The sequence below is a fragment of the Entelurus aequoreus genome, linkage group LG02 (assembly GCF_033978785.1).
Source record: "Entelurus aequoreus isolate RoL-2023_Sb linkage group LG02, RoL_Eaeq_v1.1, whole genome shotgun sequence".
NCBI classification, from domain to species: Eukaryota; Metazoa; Chordata; class Actinopteri; order Syngnathiformes; family Syngnathidae; genus Entelurus; species Entelurus aequoreus.
In genome coordinates this window covers 90,259,968-90,275,500 of record NC_084732.1, presented here as the reverse complement: position 1 = coordinate 90,275,500, position 15,533 = coordinate 90,259,968, and the positions used below count along the sequence as shown (strand labels likewise).

Here is a 15,533-nt window from a genome sequence, read left to right as displayed (position 1 = left end):
CAGGTTATGTTCTTACTGTGAGTACACTGTCCCTTTAAGACACACCAGGTTATGTCAATGGTTCCTCTTGTCATGTTCTTACTGTGAGTACACTGTCCCTTTAAGACACACCAGGTCATGTTATTACTGTGAGTCCACTGTCCCTTTAAGACACACCAGGTCATGTTCTTACTGTGAGTCCACTGTCCCTTTAAGACACACCAGGTTATGTCAATGGTTCCTCTTGTCATGTTCTTACTGTGAGTACACTGTCCCTTTAAGACACACCAGGTCATGTTCTTACTGTGAGTACACTGTCCCTTTAAGACACACCAGGTTATGTTCTTACTGTGAGTACACTGTCCCTTTAAGACACACCAAGCTGCCAGAAAAGACCCTGAAGAAAAAGTAGCCATGGACTGTCCTGTCTGAGGAACCACAGGGTGGACACTTAGTAGGAATTGAGTGGACCCACTTGGATAAGGTGTGTAGAGTGAAAAGGAGGAGGTACTGGTGCTTGGACTGAATGTGGACTTGGATCTCTAGCACCCACCGTCAGGAATCAGAGGACTGGGAGGTTTGACAATAGTCCAGCCCGCCTTCTTGAACATGTCCACCTGGCAGAGAAGAGCAGGTTTAGGCGAGTGTCCTCCGTTCGACACGGAGTAGACTTACCTGGCGACACGGGCGGTCCGGGTTGGACAGGACCAGTCCTGGTCCGATGATGTTGAAGGTGGCATCGATGTGCATGGGGTTAGGGTCTTTGAAGGAGATGATGTGGATCTTGTAGTCTGGAGACAAGTGGCGGCGCATCCACTCGATGCCCATGAAGTTTGTCACCTGAGGGATGGACAGGTGAACAACAGAGGTTGGAATAAAGGTGTGTCCCAGTCCTGGTCTTGGCTTTATGTGCTCTTGCCCAGACCATGGACCCAGTGACATGTCAGCCATGCACACGAGTTCAAATACTCTTTGGGAAATACAAAGTAGAACTTTACTATGAAGTAGAACTCTTTCAATGATTCTTGAACGGGAGTTTGCTCCTTTAACAAATAAACTCTTCTATGAAAACTAACACTAAACATTTAGTCAGCTTTGGAATACTTTTTTCTTCAAAGACTCTAATGTGCTAACACGCAGTTAGCATGTTTATATGTTTACATATATGCATTATAGAACTATATATGCATTATAGAACTATATATGCATTATAGAACTATATCATTACATATATGCATTATAGAACTATATATGCATTATAGAACTATATATGCATTATAGAACTATATCATTACATATATGCATTATAGAACTATATCATTACATATATGCATTATAGAACTATATCATTACATATATGCATTATAGAACTGTATCATTACATATATGCATTATAGAACTATATATGCATTATAGAACTATATATGCATTATAGAACTATATCATTACATATATGCATTATAGAACTATATCATTACATATATGCATTATAGAACTGTATCATTACATATATGCATTATAGAACTATATCATTACATATATGCATTATAGAACTATATCATTACATATATGCATTATAGAACTATATCATTACATATATGCATTATAGAACTATATCATTACATATATGCATTATAGAACTATATCATTACATATATGCATTATAGAACTATATATGCATTATAAAACTATATCATTATATATATGCATTATAGAACTGTATAATTACATATATGCATTATAGAACTATATCATTACATATATGCATTATAGAACTATATCATTACATATATGCATTATAGAACTGTATCATTACATATATGCATTATAGAACTATATCATTACATATATGCATTATAGAACTATATCATTACATATATGCATTATATAACTATATCATTACATATATGCATTATAGAACTATATCATTTCATATATGCATTATAGAACTGTATATGCATTATAGAACTATATCATTACATATATGCATTATAGAACTATATATGCATTATAGAACTATATCATTACATATATGCATTATAGAACTGTATATGCATTATAGAACTATATCATTACATATATGCATTATAGAACTATATATGCATTATAGAACTATATCATTACATATATGCATTATAGAACTATATCATTACATATATGCATTATAGAACTATATCATTACATATATGCATTATATAAGTGTATTATACATATTACATATATACATTATATAAGTGGATTATATATGTATTATTATTATATATATACATTATAGAAGTGTTTATTTTGTTATTTTATTTTGAAAGAGTCAGACTTCAAACATTTGGCTGCAAATGCTAGTGAAGCAAAATGTTATTCTAGTTGTGAACGTTTGAATAAATCTGTGAGATTGAAGTTTTCTTCCCTCTTGCTACTTTGTCAAATACTTTTGCTGATAGTCACACTTGTGATTACAATGTGGACTTTGACTTCCAGTCCAAGGCTAAAGTTCAACAGTAGCAAAGAGTTGCTTTGATGTTTCTGTCAACCACTTCAAGCAACAGAGGAGTACTACTAGTACTAGTACTCCTACTACAGTACTACTACTAGTACTAGTACTCCTACTACAGTACTACTACTAGTACTAGTACTCCTACTACAGTACTACTACTAGTACTAGTACTCCTACTACAGTACTACTACTAGTACTAGTACTCCTACTACAGTACTACTAGTACTAGTACTCCTACTACAGTACTACTACTATTACTAGTACTCCTACTACAGTACTACTAGTACTAGTACTCCTACTACAGTACTAGTACTAGTACTCCTACTACAGTACTACTAGTACTTGTACTCCTACTACAGTACTACGAGTATTAGTACTGAAACTACTGTACTACTGGTACTAGTACTCCTACTACAGTACTCCTACTACAGTACTACTACTAGTACTAGTACTCCTACTACAGTACTACTAGTACTAGTACTCCTACTACAGTACTACTATTAGTACTAGTACTCCTACTACAGTACTACTAGTACTTGTACTCCTACTACTTTCACAATGTTATGTCAGACCCACTCGACATCCGTTGCTTTCGGTCTCCCCTAGAGGGGGGGGGGGTTACCCACATATGCGGTCCTCTCCAAGGTTTCTCATAGTCATTCACCGACGTCCCACTGGGGTGAGTTTTTCCTTGCCCGTATGTGGGCTCTGTACCGAGGATGTCGTTGTGGCTTGTACAGCCCTTTGAGACACTTGTGATTTAGGGCTATATAAATAAACATTGATTGATTGATTGATTGATTGATACTACAGTACTACGAGTATTAGTACTGAAACTACTGTACTACTGGTACTAGTACTCCTACTACAGTACTCCTACTACAGTACTACTACTAGTACTAGTACTCCTACTACAGTACTACTAGTACTAGTACTCCTACTACAGTACTACTAGTACTAGTACTCCTACTACTAGTACTCCTACTACAGTACTACTACTAATACCAGTACTCCTACTCCAGTACTACTAGTACCAGTACTCCAGTACTACTAGTACCAGTACTCCTACTCCAGTACTACTAGTACCAGTACTCCTACTCCAGTACTGCTATTACTAGTACTCCTACTCCAGTATTACTAGTACTCCTACTCCAGTATTACTAGTACTCCTACTCCAGTACTACTAGTACCAGTACTCCAGTACTACTAGTACCAGTACAACTATGCTGGCCTCCTGCAGCTACCTGACTTCTCTGCACGAAGAGGTCCCTCCCAGCCCGGATGAAGTCTGCAGCATCAAAGCAGGGTTCGTGCTCCGTGGTCACAAACTTGCCCTGAGCGGCCAGCTTGTGTCGGTCCTCCACCGTGCGGATGGGATAGTCCTGAACAAGTCAGGGATTCCCAGTCAGAGATCCTTCAGGGTGCAGGGAAGCAGAAGAAGAACTCACCTGATCGTAGAGCTCATCAGCCATGGTGGGTTTGGGAGCTGTGGTCCACTTAGCACCTTTTGTGAAGTACTCCTTGATCAGAGGCCGGTATGCTCGGTACTCAAAGAAGCGAGACCTCCACGCCATCGGAGCCTCGATGATCTCATTCCCCACCACCATCAGGATGTCTCGGGGCATGGCGGCATACATGCCTGTAGAAACCAGGAGCATCCTTGCAGTCAATACATGTTGCTCTTCTCAGCTCCTTCACTCCATCCACACTCTCAACCCTTCTATACACATGATGAACAACATCTATACACATGATGAACAACATCTATACACATGATGAACAACATCTATACACATGATGAACAACATCTATACACATGATGAACAACATCTATACACATGATGAACAACATCTATACACATGATGAACAACATCTATACACATGATGAACAACATCTATACACATGATGAACAACATCTATACACATGATGAACAACATCTATACACATGATGAACAACATCTATACACATGATGAACAGCATCTATACACATGATGAACAACATCTATACACATGATGAACAACATCTATACACATGATGAACAACATCTATACACATGATGAACAACATCTATACACATGATGAACAACATCTATACACATGATGAACAACATCTATACACATGATGAACAACATCTATACACATGATGAACAACATCTATACACATGATGAACAACATCTATACACATGATGAACAACATCCATACACATGATGAACAACATCTATACACATGATGAACAACATCTATACACATGATGAACAACATCTAGGATGATGAACAACATATATACACATGATGAACAACATCTATACACATGATGAACAACATCTAGCATGATGAACAACATCTAGCATGATGAACAACATCTATAGACATGATGGATGAGTGAGAACATCTATAGACATGATGGATGATGAACAACATCTATAGACATGATGGATGATGAACAACATCTATAGACATGATGGATGAGTGAGAACATCTATAGACATGATGGATGATGAACAACATCTATAGACATGATGGATGAGTGAGAACATCTATAGACATGATGGATGAGTGAGAACATCTATAGACATGATGGATGAGTGAGAACATCTATAGACATGATGGATGATGAACAACATCTATAGACATGATGGATGAGTGAGAACATCTATAGACATGATGGATGAGTGAGAACATCTATAGACATGATGGATGATGAACAACATCTATAGACATGATGGATGATGAACAACATCTATAGACATGATGGATGATGAACAACATCTATAGACATGATGGATGATAAACAACATCTATGGACATGATGGATGATGAACAACATCTATAGACATGATGGATGATAAACAACATCTATAGACATGATGGATGATGAACAACATCTATAGACATGATGGATGATGAACAACATCTATAGACATGATGGATGATAAACAACATCTATAGACATGATGGATGAGTGAGAACATCTATAGACATGATGGATGAGTGAGAACATCTATAGACATGATGGATGATGAACAACATCTATAGACATGATGGATGAGTGAGAACATCTATAGACATGATGGATGAGTGAGAACATCTATAGACATGATGGATGAGTGAGAACATCTATAGACATGATGGATGATGAACAACATCTATAGACATGATGGATGATGAACAACATCTATAGACATGATGGATGATGAACAACATCTATAGACATGATGGATGATGAACAACATCTATAGACATGATGGATGAGTGAGAACATCTATAGACATGATGGATGATGAACAACATCTATAGACATGATGGATGATGAACAACATCTATAGACATGATGGATGATGAACAACATCTATAGACATGATGGATGAATGAGAACATCTATAGACATGATGGATGATGAACAACATCTATAGACATGATGGATGATGAATAACATCTATAGACATGATGGATGATGAACAACATCTATAGACATGATGGATGATGAACAACATCTATAGACATGATGGATGAGTGAGAACATCTATAGACATGATGGATGAGTGAGAACATCTATAGACATGATGGATGAGTGAGAACATCTATAGACATGATGGATGATGAACAACATCTATAGACATGATGGATGATGAACAACATCTATAGACATGATGGATGATGAACAACATCTATAGACATGATGGATGAGTGAGAACATCTATAGACATGATGGATGAGTGAGAACATCTATAGACATGATGGATGATGAACAACATCTATAGACATGATGGATGAGTGAGAACATCTATAGACATGATGGATGAGTGAGAACATCTATAGACATGATGGATGATGAACAACATCTATAGACATGATGGATGATGAACAACATCTATAGACATGATGGATGATGAACAACATCTATAGACATGATGGATGATGAACAACATCTATAGACATGATGGATGATGAACAACATCTATAGACATGATGGATGATGAACAACATCTATAGACATGATGGATGATGAACAACATCTATAGACATGATGGATGATGAACAACATCTATAGACATGATGGATGATGAACAACATCTATAGACATGATGGATGAGTGAGAACATCTATAGACATGATGGATGATGAACAACATCTATAGACATGATGGATGAGTGAGAACATCTATAGACATGATGGATGATGAACAACATCTATAGACATGATGGATGAGTGAGAACATCTATAGACATGATGGATGATGAACAACATCTATAGACATGATGGATGAGTGAGAACATCTATAGACATGATGGATGATGAACAACATCTATAGACATGATGGATGATGAACAACATCTATAGACATGATGGATGATGAACAACATCTATAGACATGATGGATGATGAACAACATCTATAGACATGATGGATGAGTGAGAACATCTATAGACATGATGGATGAGTGAGAACATCTATAGACATGATGGATGAGTGAGAACATCTATAGACATGATGGATGAGTGAGAACATCTATAGACATGATGGATGAGTGAGAACATCTATAGACATGATGGATGAGTGAGAACATCTATAGACATGATGGATGAGTGAGAACATCTATAGACATGATGGATGATGAACAACATCTATAGACATGATGGATGAGTGAGAACATCTATGGACATGATGGATGATGAACAACATCTATAGACATGATGGATGATGAATAACATCTATAGACATGATGGATGATGAACAACATCTATAGACATGATGGATGATGAATAACATCTATAGACATGATGGATGATGAACAACATCTATAGACATGATGGATGATGAACAACATCTATAGACATGATGGATGAGTGAGAACATCTATAGACATGATGGATGAGTGAGAACATCTATAGACATGATGGATGAGTGAGAACATCTATAGACATGATGGATGATGAACAACATCTATAGACATGATGGATGATGAACAACATCTATAGACATGATGGATGATGAACAACATCTATAGACATGATGGATGAGTGAGAACATCTATAGACATGATGGATGAGTGAGAACATCTATAGACATGATGGATGATGAACAACATCTATAGACATGATGGATGAGTGAGAACATCTATAGACATGATGGATGAGTGAGAACATCTATAGACATGATGGATGATGAACAACATCTATAGACATGATGGATGATGAACAACATCTATAGACATGATGGATGATGAACAACATCTATAGACATGATGGATGATGAACAACATCTATAGACATGATGGATGATGAACAACATCTATAGACATGATGGATGATGAACAACATCTATAGACATGATGGATGATGAACAACATCTATAGACATGATGGATGATGAACAACATCTATAGACATGATGGATGATGAACAACATCTATAGACATGATGGATGAGTGAGAACATCTATAGACATGATGGATGATGAACAACATCTATAGACATGATGGATGAGTGAGAACATCTATAGACATGATGGATGATGAACAACATCTATAGACATGATGGATGAGTGAGAACATCTATAGACATGATGGATGATGAACAACATCTATAGACATGATGGATGAGTGAGAACATCTATAGACATGATGGATGATGAACAACATCTATAGACATGATGGATGATGAACAACATCTATAGACATGATGGATGATGAACAACATCTATAGACATGATGGATGATGAACAACATCTATAGACATGATGGATGAGTGAGAACATCTATAGACATGATGGATGAGTGAGAACATCTATAGACATGATGGATGAGTGAGAACATCTATAGACATGATGGATGAGTGAGAACATCTATAGACATGATGGATGAGTGAGAACATCTATAGACATGATGGATGAGTGAGAACATCTATAGACATGATGGATGAGTGAGAACATCTATAGACATGATGGATGATGAACAACATCTATAGACATGATGGATGAGTGAGAACATCTATGGACATGATGGATGATGAACAACATCTATAGACATGATGGATGAGTGAGAACATCTATAGACATGATGGATGAGTGAGAACATCTATAGACATGATGGATGAGTGAGAACATCTATAGACATGATGGATGAGTGAGAACATCTATAGACATGATGGATGAGTGAGAACATCTATAGACATGATGGATGAGTGAGAACATCTATAGACATGATGGATGATGAACAACATCTATAGACATGATGGATGATGAACAACATCTATAGACATGATGGATGATAAACAACATCTATAGACATGATGGATGATGAACAACATCTATAGACATGATGGATGATAAACAACATCTATAGACATGATGGATGATGAACAACATCTATAGACATGATGGATGATGAACAACATCTATAGACATGATGGATGATGAACAACATCTATAGACATGATGGATGATGAACAACATCTATAGACATGATGGATGATGAACAACATCTATAGACATGATGGATGAGTGAGAACATCTATAGACATGATGGATGAGTGAGAACATCTATAGACATGATGGATGAGTGAGAACATCTATAGACATGATGGATGAGTGAGAACATCTATAGACATGATGGATGATGAACAACATCTATAGACATGATGGATGATGAACAACATCTATAGACATGATGGATGATGAACAACATCTATAGACATGATGGATGATGAACAACATCTATGGACATGATGGATGAGTGAGAACATCTATAGACATGATGGATGAGTGAGAACATCTATAGACATGATGGATGATGAACAACATCTATAGACATGATGGATGAGTGAGAACATCTATAGACATGATGGATGAGTGAGAACATCTATAGACATGATGGATGAGTGAGAACATCTATAGACATGATGGATGATGAACAACATCTATAGACATGATGGATGATGAACAACATCTATAGACATGATGGATGATGAACAACATCTATAGACATGATGGATGATGAACAACATCTATAGACATGATGGATGAGTGAGAACATCTATAGACATGATGGATGATGAACAACATCTATAGACATGATGGATGATGAACAACATCTATAGACATGATGGATGATGAACAACATCTATAGACATGATGGATGAATGAGAACATCTATAGACATGATGGATGATGAACAACATCTATAGACATGATGGATGATGAATAACATCTATAGACATGATGGATGATGAACAACATCTATAGACATGATGGATGATGAACAACATCTATAGACATGATGGATGAGTGAGAACATCTATAGACATGATGGATGAGTGAGAACATCTATAGACATGATGGATGAGTGAGAACATCTATAGACATGATGGATGATGAACAACATCTATAGACATGATGGATGATGAACAACATCTATAGACATGATGGATGATGAACAACATCTATAGACATGATGGATGAGTGAGAACATCTATAGACATGATGGATGAGTGAGAACATCTATAGACATGATGGATGATGAACAACATCTATAGACATGATGGATGAGTGAGAACATCTATAGACATGATGGATGAGTGAGAACATCTATAGACATGATGGATGATGAACAACATCTATAGACATGATGGATGATGAACAACATCTATAGACATGATGGATGATGAACAACATCTATAGACATGATGGATGATGAACAACATCTATAGACATGATGGATGATGAACAACATCTATAGACATGATGGATGATGAACAACATCTATAGACATGATGGATGATGAACAACATCTATAGACATGATGGATGATGAACAACATCTATAGACATGATGGATGATGAACAACATCTATAGACATGATGGATGAGTGAGAACATCTATAGACATGATGGATGATGAACAACATCTATAGACATGATGGATGAGTGAGAACATCTATAGACATGATGGATGATGAACAACATCTATAGACATGATGGATGAGTGAGAACATCTATAGACATGATGGATGATGAACAACATCTATAGACATGATGGATGAGTGAGAACATCTATAGACATGATGGATGATGAACAACATCTATAGACATGATGGATGATGAACAACATCTATAGACATGATGGATGATGAACAACATCTATAGACATGATGGATGATGAACAACATCTATAGACATGATGGATGAGTGAGAACATCTATAGACATGATGGATGAGTGAGAACATCTATAGACATGATGGATGAGTGAGAACATCTATAGACATGATGGATGAGTGAGAACATCTATAGACATGATGGATGAGTGAGAACATCTATAGACATGATGGATGAGTGAGAACATCTATAGACATGATGGATGAGTGAGAACATCTATAGACATGATGGATGATGAACAACATCTATAGACATGATGGATGAGTGAGAACATCTATGGACATGATGGATGATGAACAACATCTATAGACATGATGGATGATGAATAACATCTATAGACATGATGGATGATGAACAACATCTATAGACATGATGGATGATGAATAACATCTATAGACATGATGGATGATGAACAACATCTATAGACATGATGGATGATGAACAACATCTATAGACATGATGGATGAGTGAGAACATCTATAGACATGATGGATGAGTGAGAACATCTATAGACATGATGGATGAGTGAGAACATCTATAGACATGATGGATGATGAACAACATCTATAGACATGATGGATGATGAACAACATCTATAGACATGATGGATGATGAACAACATCTATAGACATGATGGATGAGTGAGAACATCTATAGACATGATGGATGAGTGAGAACATCTATAGACATGATGGATGATGAACAACATCTATAGACATGATGGATGAGTGAGAACATCTATAGACATGATGGATGAGTGAGAACATCTATAGACATGATGGATGATGAACAACATCTATAGACATGATGGATGATGAACAACATCTATAGACATGATGGATGATGAACAACATCTATAGACATGATGGATGATGAACAACATCTATAGACATGATGGATGATGAACAACATCTATAGACATGATGGATGATGAACAACATCTATAGACATGATGGATGATGAACAACATCTATAGACATGATGGATGATGAACAACATCTATAGACATGATGGATGATGAACAACATCTATAGACATGATGGATGAGTGAGAACATCTATAGACATGATGGATGATGAACAACATCTATAGACATGATGGATGAGTGAGAACATCTATAGACATGATGGATGATGAACAACATCTATAGACATGATGGATGAGTGAGAACATCTATAGACATGATGGATGATGAACAACATCTATAGACATGATGGATGAGTGAGAACATCTATAGACATGATGGATGATGAACAACATCTATAGACATGATGGATGATGAACAACATCTATAGACATGATGGATGATGAACAACATCTATAGACATGATGGATGATGAACAACATCTATAGACATGATGGATGAGTGAGAACATCTATAGACATGATGGATGAGTGAGAACATCTATAGACATGATGGATGAGTGAGAACATCTATAGACATGATGGATGAGTGAGAACATCTATAGACATGATGGATGAGTGAGAACATCTATAGACATGATGGATGATGAACAACATCTATAGACATGATGGATGAGTGAGAACATCTATGGACATGATGGATGATGAACAACATCTATAGACATGATGGATGAGTGAGAACATCTATAGACATGATGGATGAGTGAGAACATCTATAGACATGATGGATGAGTGAGAACATCTATAGACATGATGGATGAGTGAGAACATCTATAGACATGATGGATGAGTGAGAACATCTATAGACATGATGGATGATGAACAACATCTATAGACATGATGGATGATGAACAACATCTATAGACATGATGGATGATAAACAACATCTATAGACATGATGGATGATGAACAACATCTATAGACATGATGGATGATAAACAACATCTATAGACATGATGGATGATGAACAACATCTATAGACATGATGGATGATGAACAACATCTATAGACATGATGGATGATGAACAACATCTATAGACATGATGGATGATGAACAACATCTATAGACATGATGGATGATGAACAACATCTATAGACATGATGGATGAGTGAGAACATCTATAGACATGATGGATGAGTGAGAACATCTATAGACATGATGGATGAGTGAGAACATCTATAGACATGATGGATGAGTGAGAACATCTATAGACATGATGGATGATGAACAACATCTATAGACATGATGGATGATGAACAACATCTATAGACATGATGGATGATGAACAACATCTATAGACATGATGGATGATGAACAACATCTATGGACATGATGGATGAGTGAGAACATCTATAGACATGATGGATGAGTGAGAACATCTATAGACATGATGGATGATGAACAACATCTATAGACATGATGGATGAGTGAGAACATCTATAGACATGATGGATGAGTGAGAACATCTATAGACATGATGGATGAGTGAGAACATCTATAGACATGATGGATGATGAACAACATCTATAGACATGATGGATGATGAACAACATCTATAGACATGATGGATGATGAACAACATCTATAGACATGATGGATGATGAACAACATCTATAGACATGATGGATGAGTGAGAACATCTATAGACATGATGGATGATGAACAACATCTATAGACATGATGGATGATGAACAACATCTATAGACATGATGGATGATGAACAACATCTATAGACATGATGGATGAATGAGAACATCTATAGACATGATGGATGATGAACAACATCTATAGACATGATGGATGATGAATAACATCTATAGACATGATGGATGATGAACAACATCTATAGACATGATGGATGATGAACAACATCTATAGACATGATGGATGAGTGAGAACATCTATAGACATGATGGATGAGTGAGAACATCTATAGACATGATGGATGAGTGAGAACATCTATAGACATGATGGATGATGAACAACATCTATAGACATGATGGATGATGAACAACATCTATAGACATGATGGATGATGAACAACATCTATAGACATGATGGATGAGTGAGAACATCTATAGACATGATGGATGAGTGAGAACATCTATAGACATGATGGATGATGAACAACATCTATAGACATGATGGATGAGTGAGAACATCTATAGACATGATGGATGAGTGAGAACATCTATAGACATGATGGATGATGAACAACATCTATAGACATGATGGATGATGAACAACATCTATAGACATGATGGATGATGAACAACATCTATAGACATGATGGATGATGAACAACATCTATAGACATGATGGATGATGAACAACATCTATAGACATGATGGATGATGAACAACATCTATAGACATGATGGATGATGAACAACATCTATAGACATGATGGATGATGAACAACATCTATAGACATGATGGATGATGAACAACATCTATAGACATGATGGATGAGTGAGAACATCTATAGACATGATGGATGATGAACAACATCTATAGACATGATGGATGAGTGAGAACATCTATAGACATGATGGATGATGAACAACATCTATAGACATGATGGATGAGTGAGAACATCTATAGACATGATGGATGATGAACAACATCTATAGACATGATGGATGAGTGAGAACATCTATAGACATGATGGATGATGAACAACATCTATAGACATGATGGATGATGAACAACATCTATAGACATGATGGATGATGAACAACATCTATAGACATGATGGATGATGAACAACATCTATAGACATGATGGATGAGTGAGAACATCTATAGACATGATGGATGAGTGAGAACATCTATAGACATGATGGATGAGTGAGAACATCTATAGACATGATGGATGAGTGAGAACATCTATAGACATGATGGATGAGTGAGAACATCTATAGACATGATGGATGAGTGAGAACATCTATAGACATGATGGATGAGTGAGAACATCTATAGACATGATGGATGATGAACAACATCTATAGACATGATGGATGAGTGAGAACATCTATGGACATGATGGATGATGAACAACATCTATAGACATGATGGATGAGTGAGAACATCTATAGACATGATGGATGAGTGAGAACATCTATAGACATGATGGATGAGTGAGAACATCTATAGACATGATGGATGAGTGAGAACATCTATAGACATGATGGATGAGTGAGAACATCTATAGACATGATGGATGAGTGAGAACATCTATAGACATGATGGATGATGAACAACATCTATAGACATGATGGATGATGAACAACATCTATAGACATGATGGATGATAAACAACATCTATAGACATGATGGATGATGAACAACATCTATAGACATGATGGATGATAAACAACATCTATAGACATGATGGATGATGAACAACATCTATAGACATGATGGATGATGAACAACATCTATAGACATGATGGATGATGAACAACATCTATAGACATGATGGATGATGAACAACATCTATAGACATGATGGATGATAAACAACATCTATAGACATGATGGATGAGTGAGAACATCTATAGACATGATGGATGATGAACAACATCTATAGACATGATGGATGAGTGAGAACATCTATAGACATGATGGATGAGTGAGAACATCTATGGACATGATGGATGATGAACAACATCTATAGACATGATGGATGAGTGAGAACATCTATAGACATGATGGATGATGAACAACATCTATAGACATGATGGATGAGTGAGAACATCTATGGACATGATGGATGATGAACAACATCTATAGACATGATGGATGAGTGAGAACATCTATAGACATGATGGATGAGTGAGAACATCTATAGACATGATGGATGAGTGAGAACATCTATAGACATGATGGATGAGTGAGAACATCTATAGACATGATGGATGAGTGAGAACATCTATAGACATGATGGATGAGTGAGAACATCTATAGACATGATGGATGAT

General features: G+C 36.4%; 1 protein-coding gene across 3 annotated transcripts in view; it reads right to left on the bottom strand.

The window, feature by feature from the left end:
* gatm (glycine amidinotransferase (L-arginine:glycine amidinotransferase)) overlaps positions 1 to 15,533 on the bottom strand; it is a 57,653-nt gene that overhangs the window by 6,145 nt on the left and 35,975 nt on the right. For all 3 annotated transcript variants that reach the window (XM_062034337.1, XM_062034328.1, XM_062034319.1), the window contains exons 4-7: positions 3,919 to 4,109; positions 3,715 to 3,852; positions 655 to 819; positions 533 to 596 (exon numbers count right to left, since the gene is read on the bottom strand). In XM_062034337.1, the coding sequence (XP_061890321.1) occupies positions 533 to 596; positions 655 to 819; positions 3,715 to 3,852; positions 3,919 to 4,109 (558 nt within the window). The remainder of the gene's footprint in view (positions 1 to 532; positions 597 to 654; positions 820 to 3,714; positions 3,853 to 3,918; positions 4,110 to 15,533) is intronic.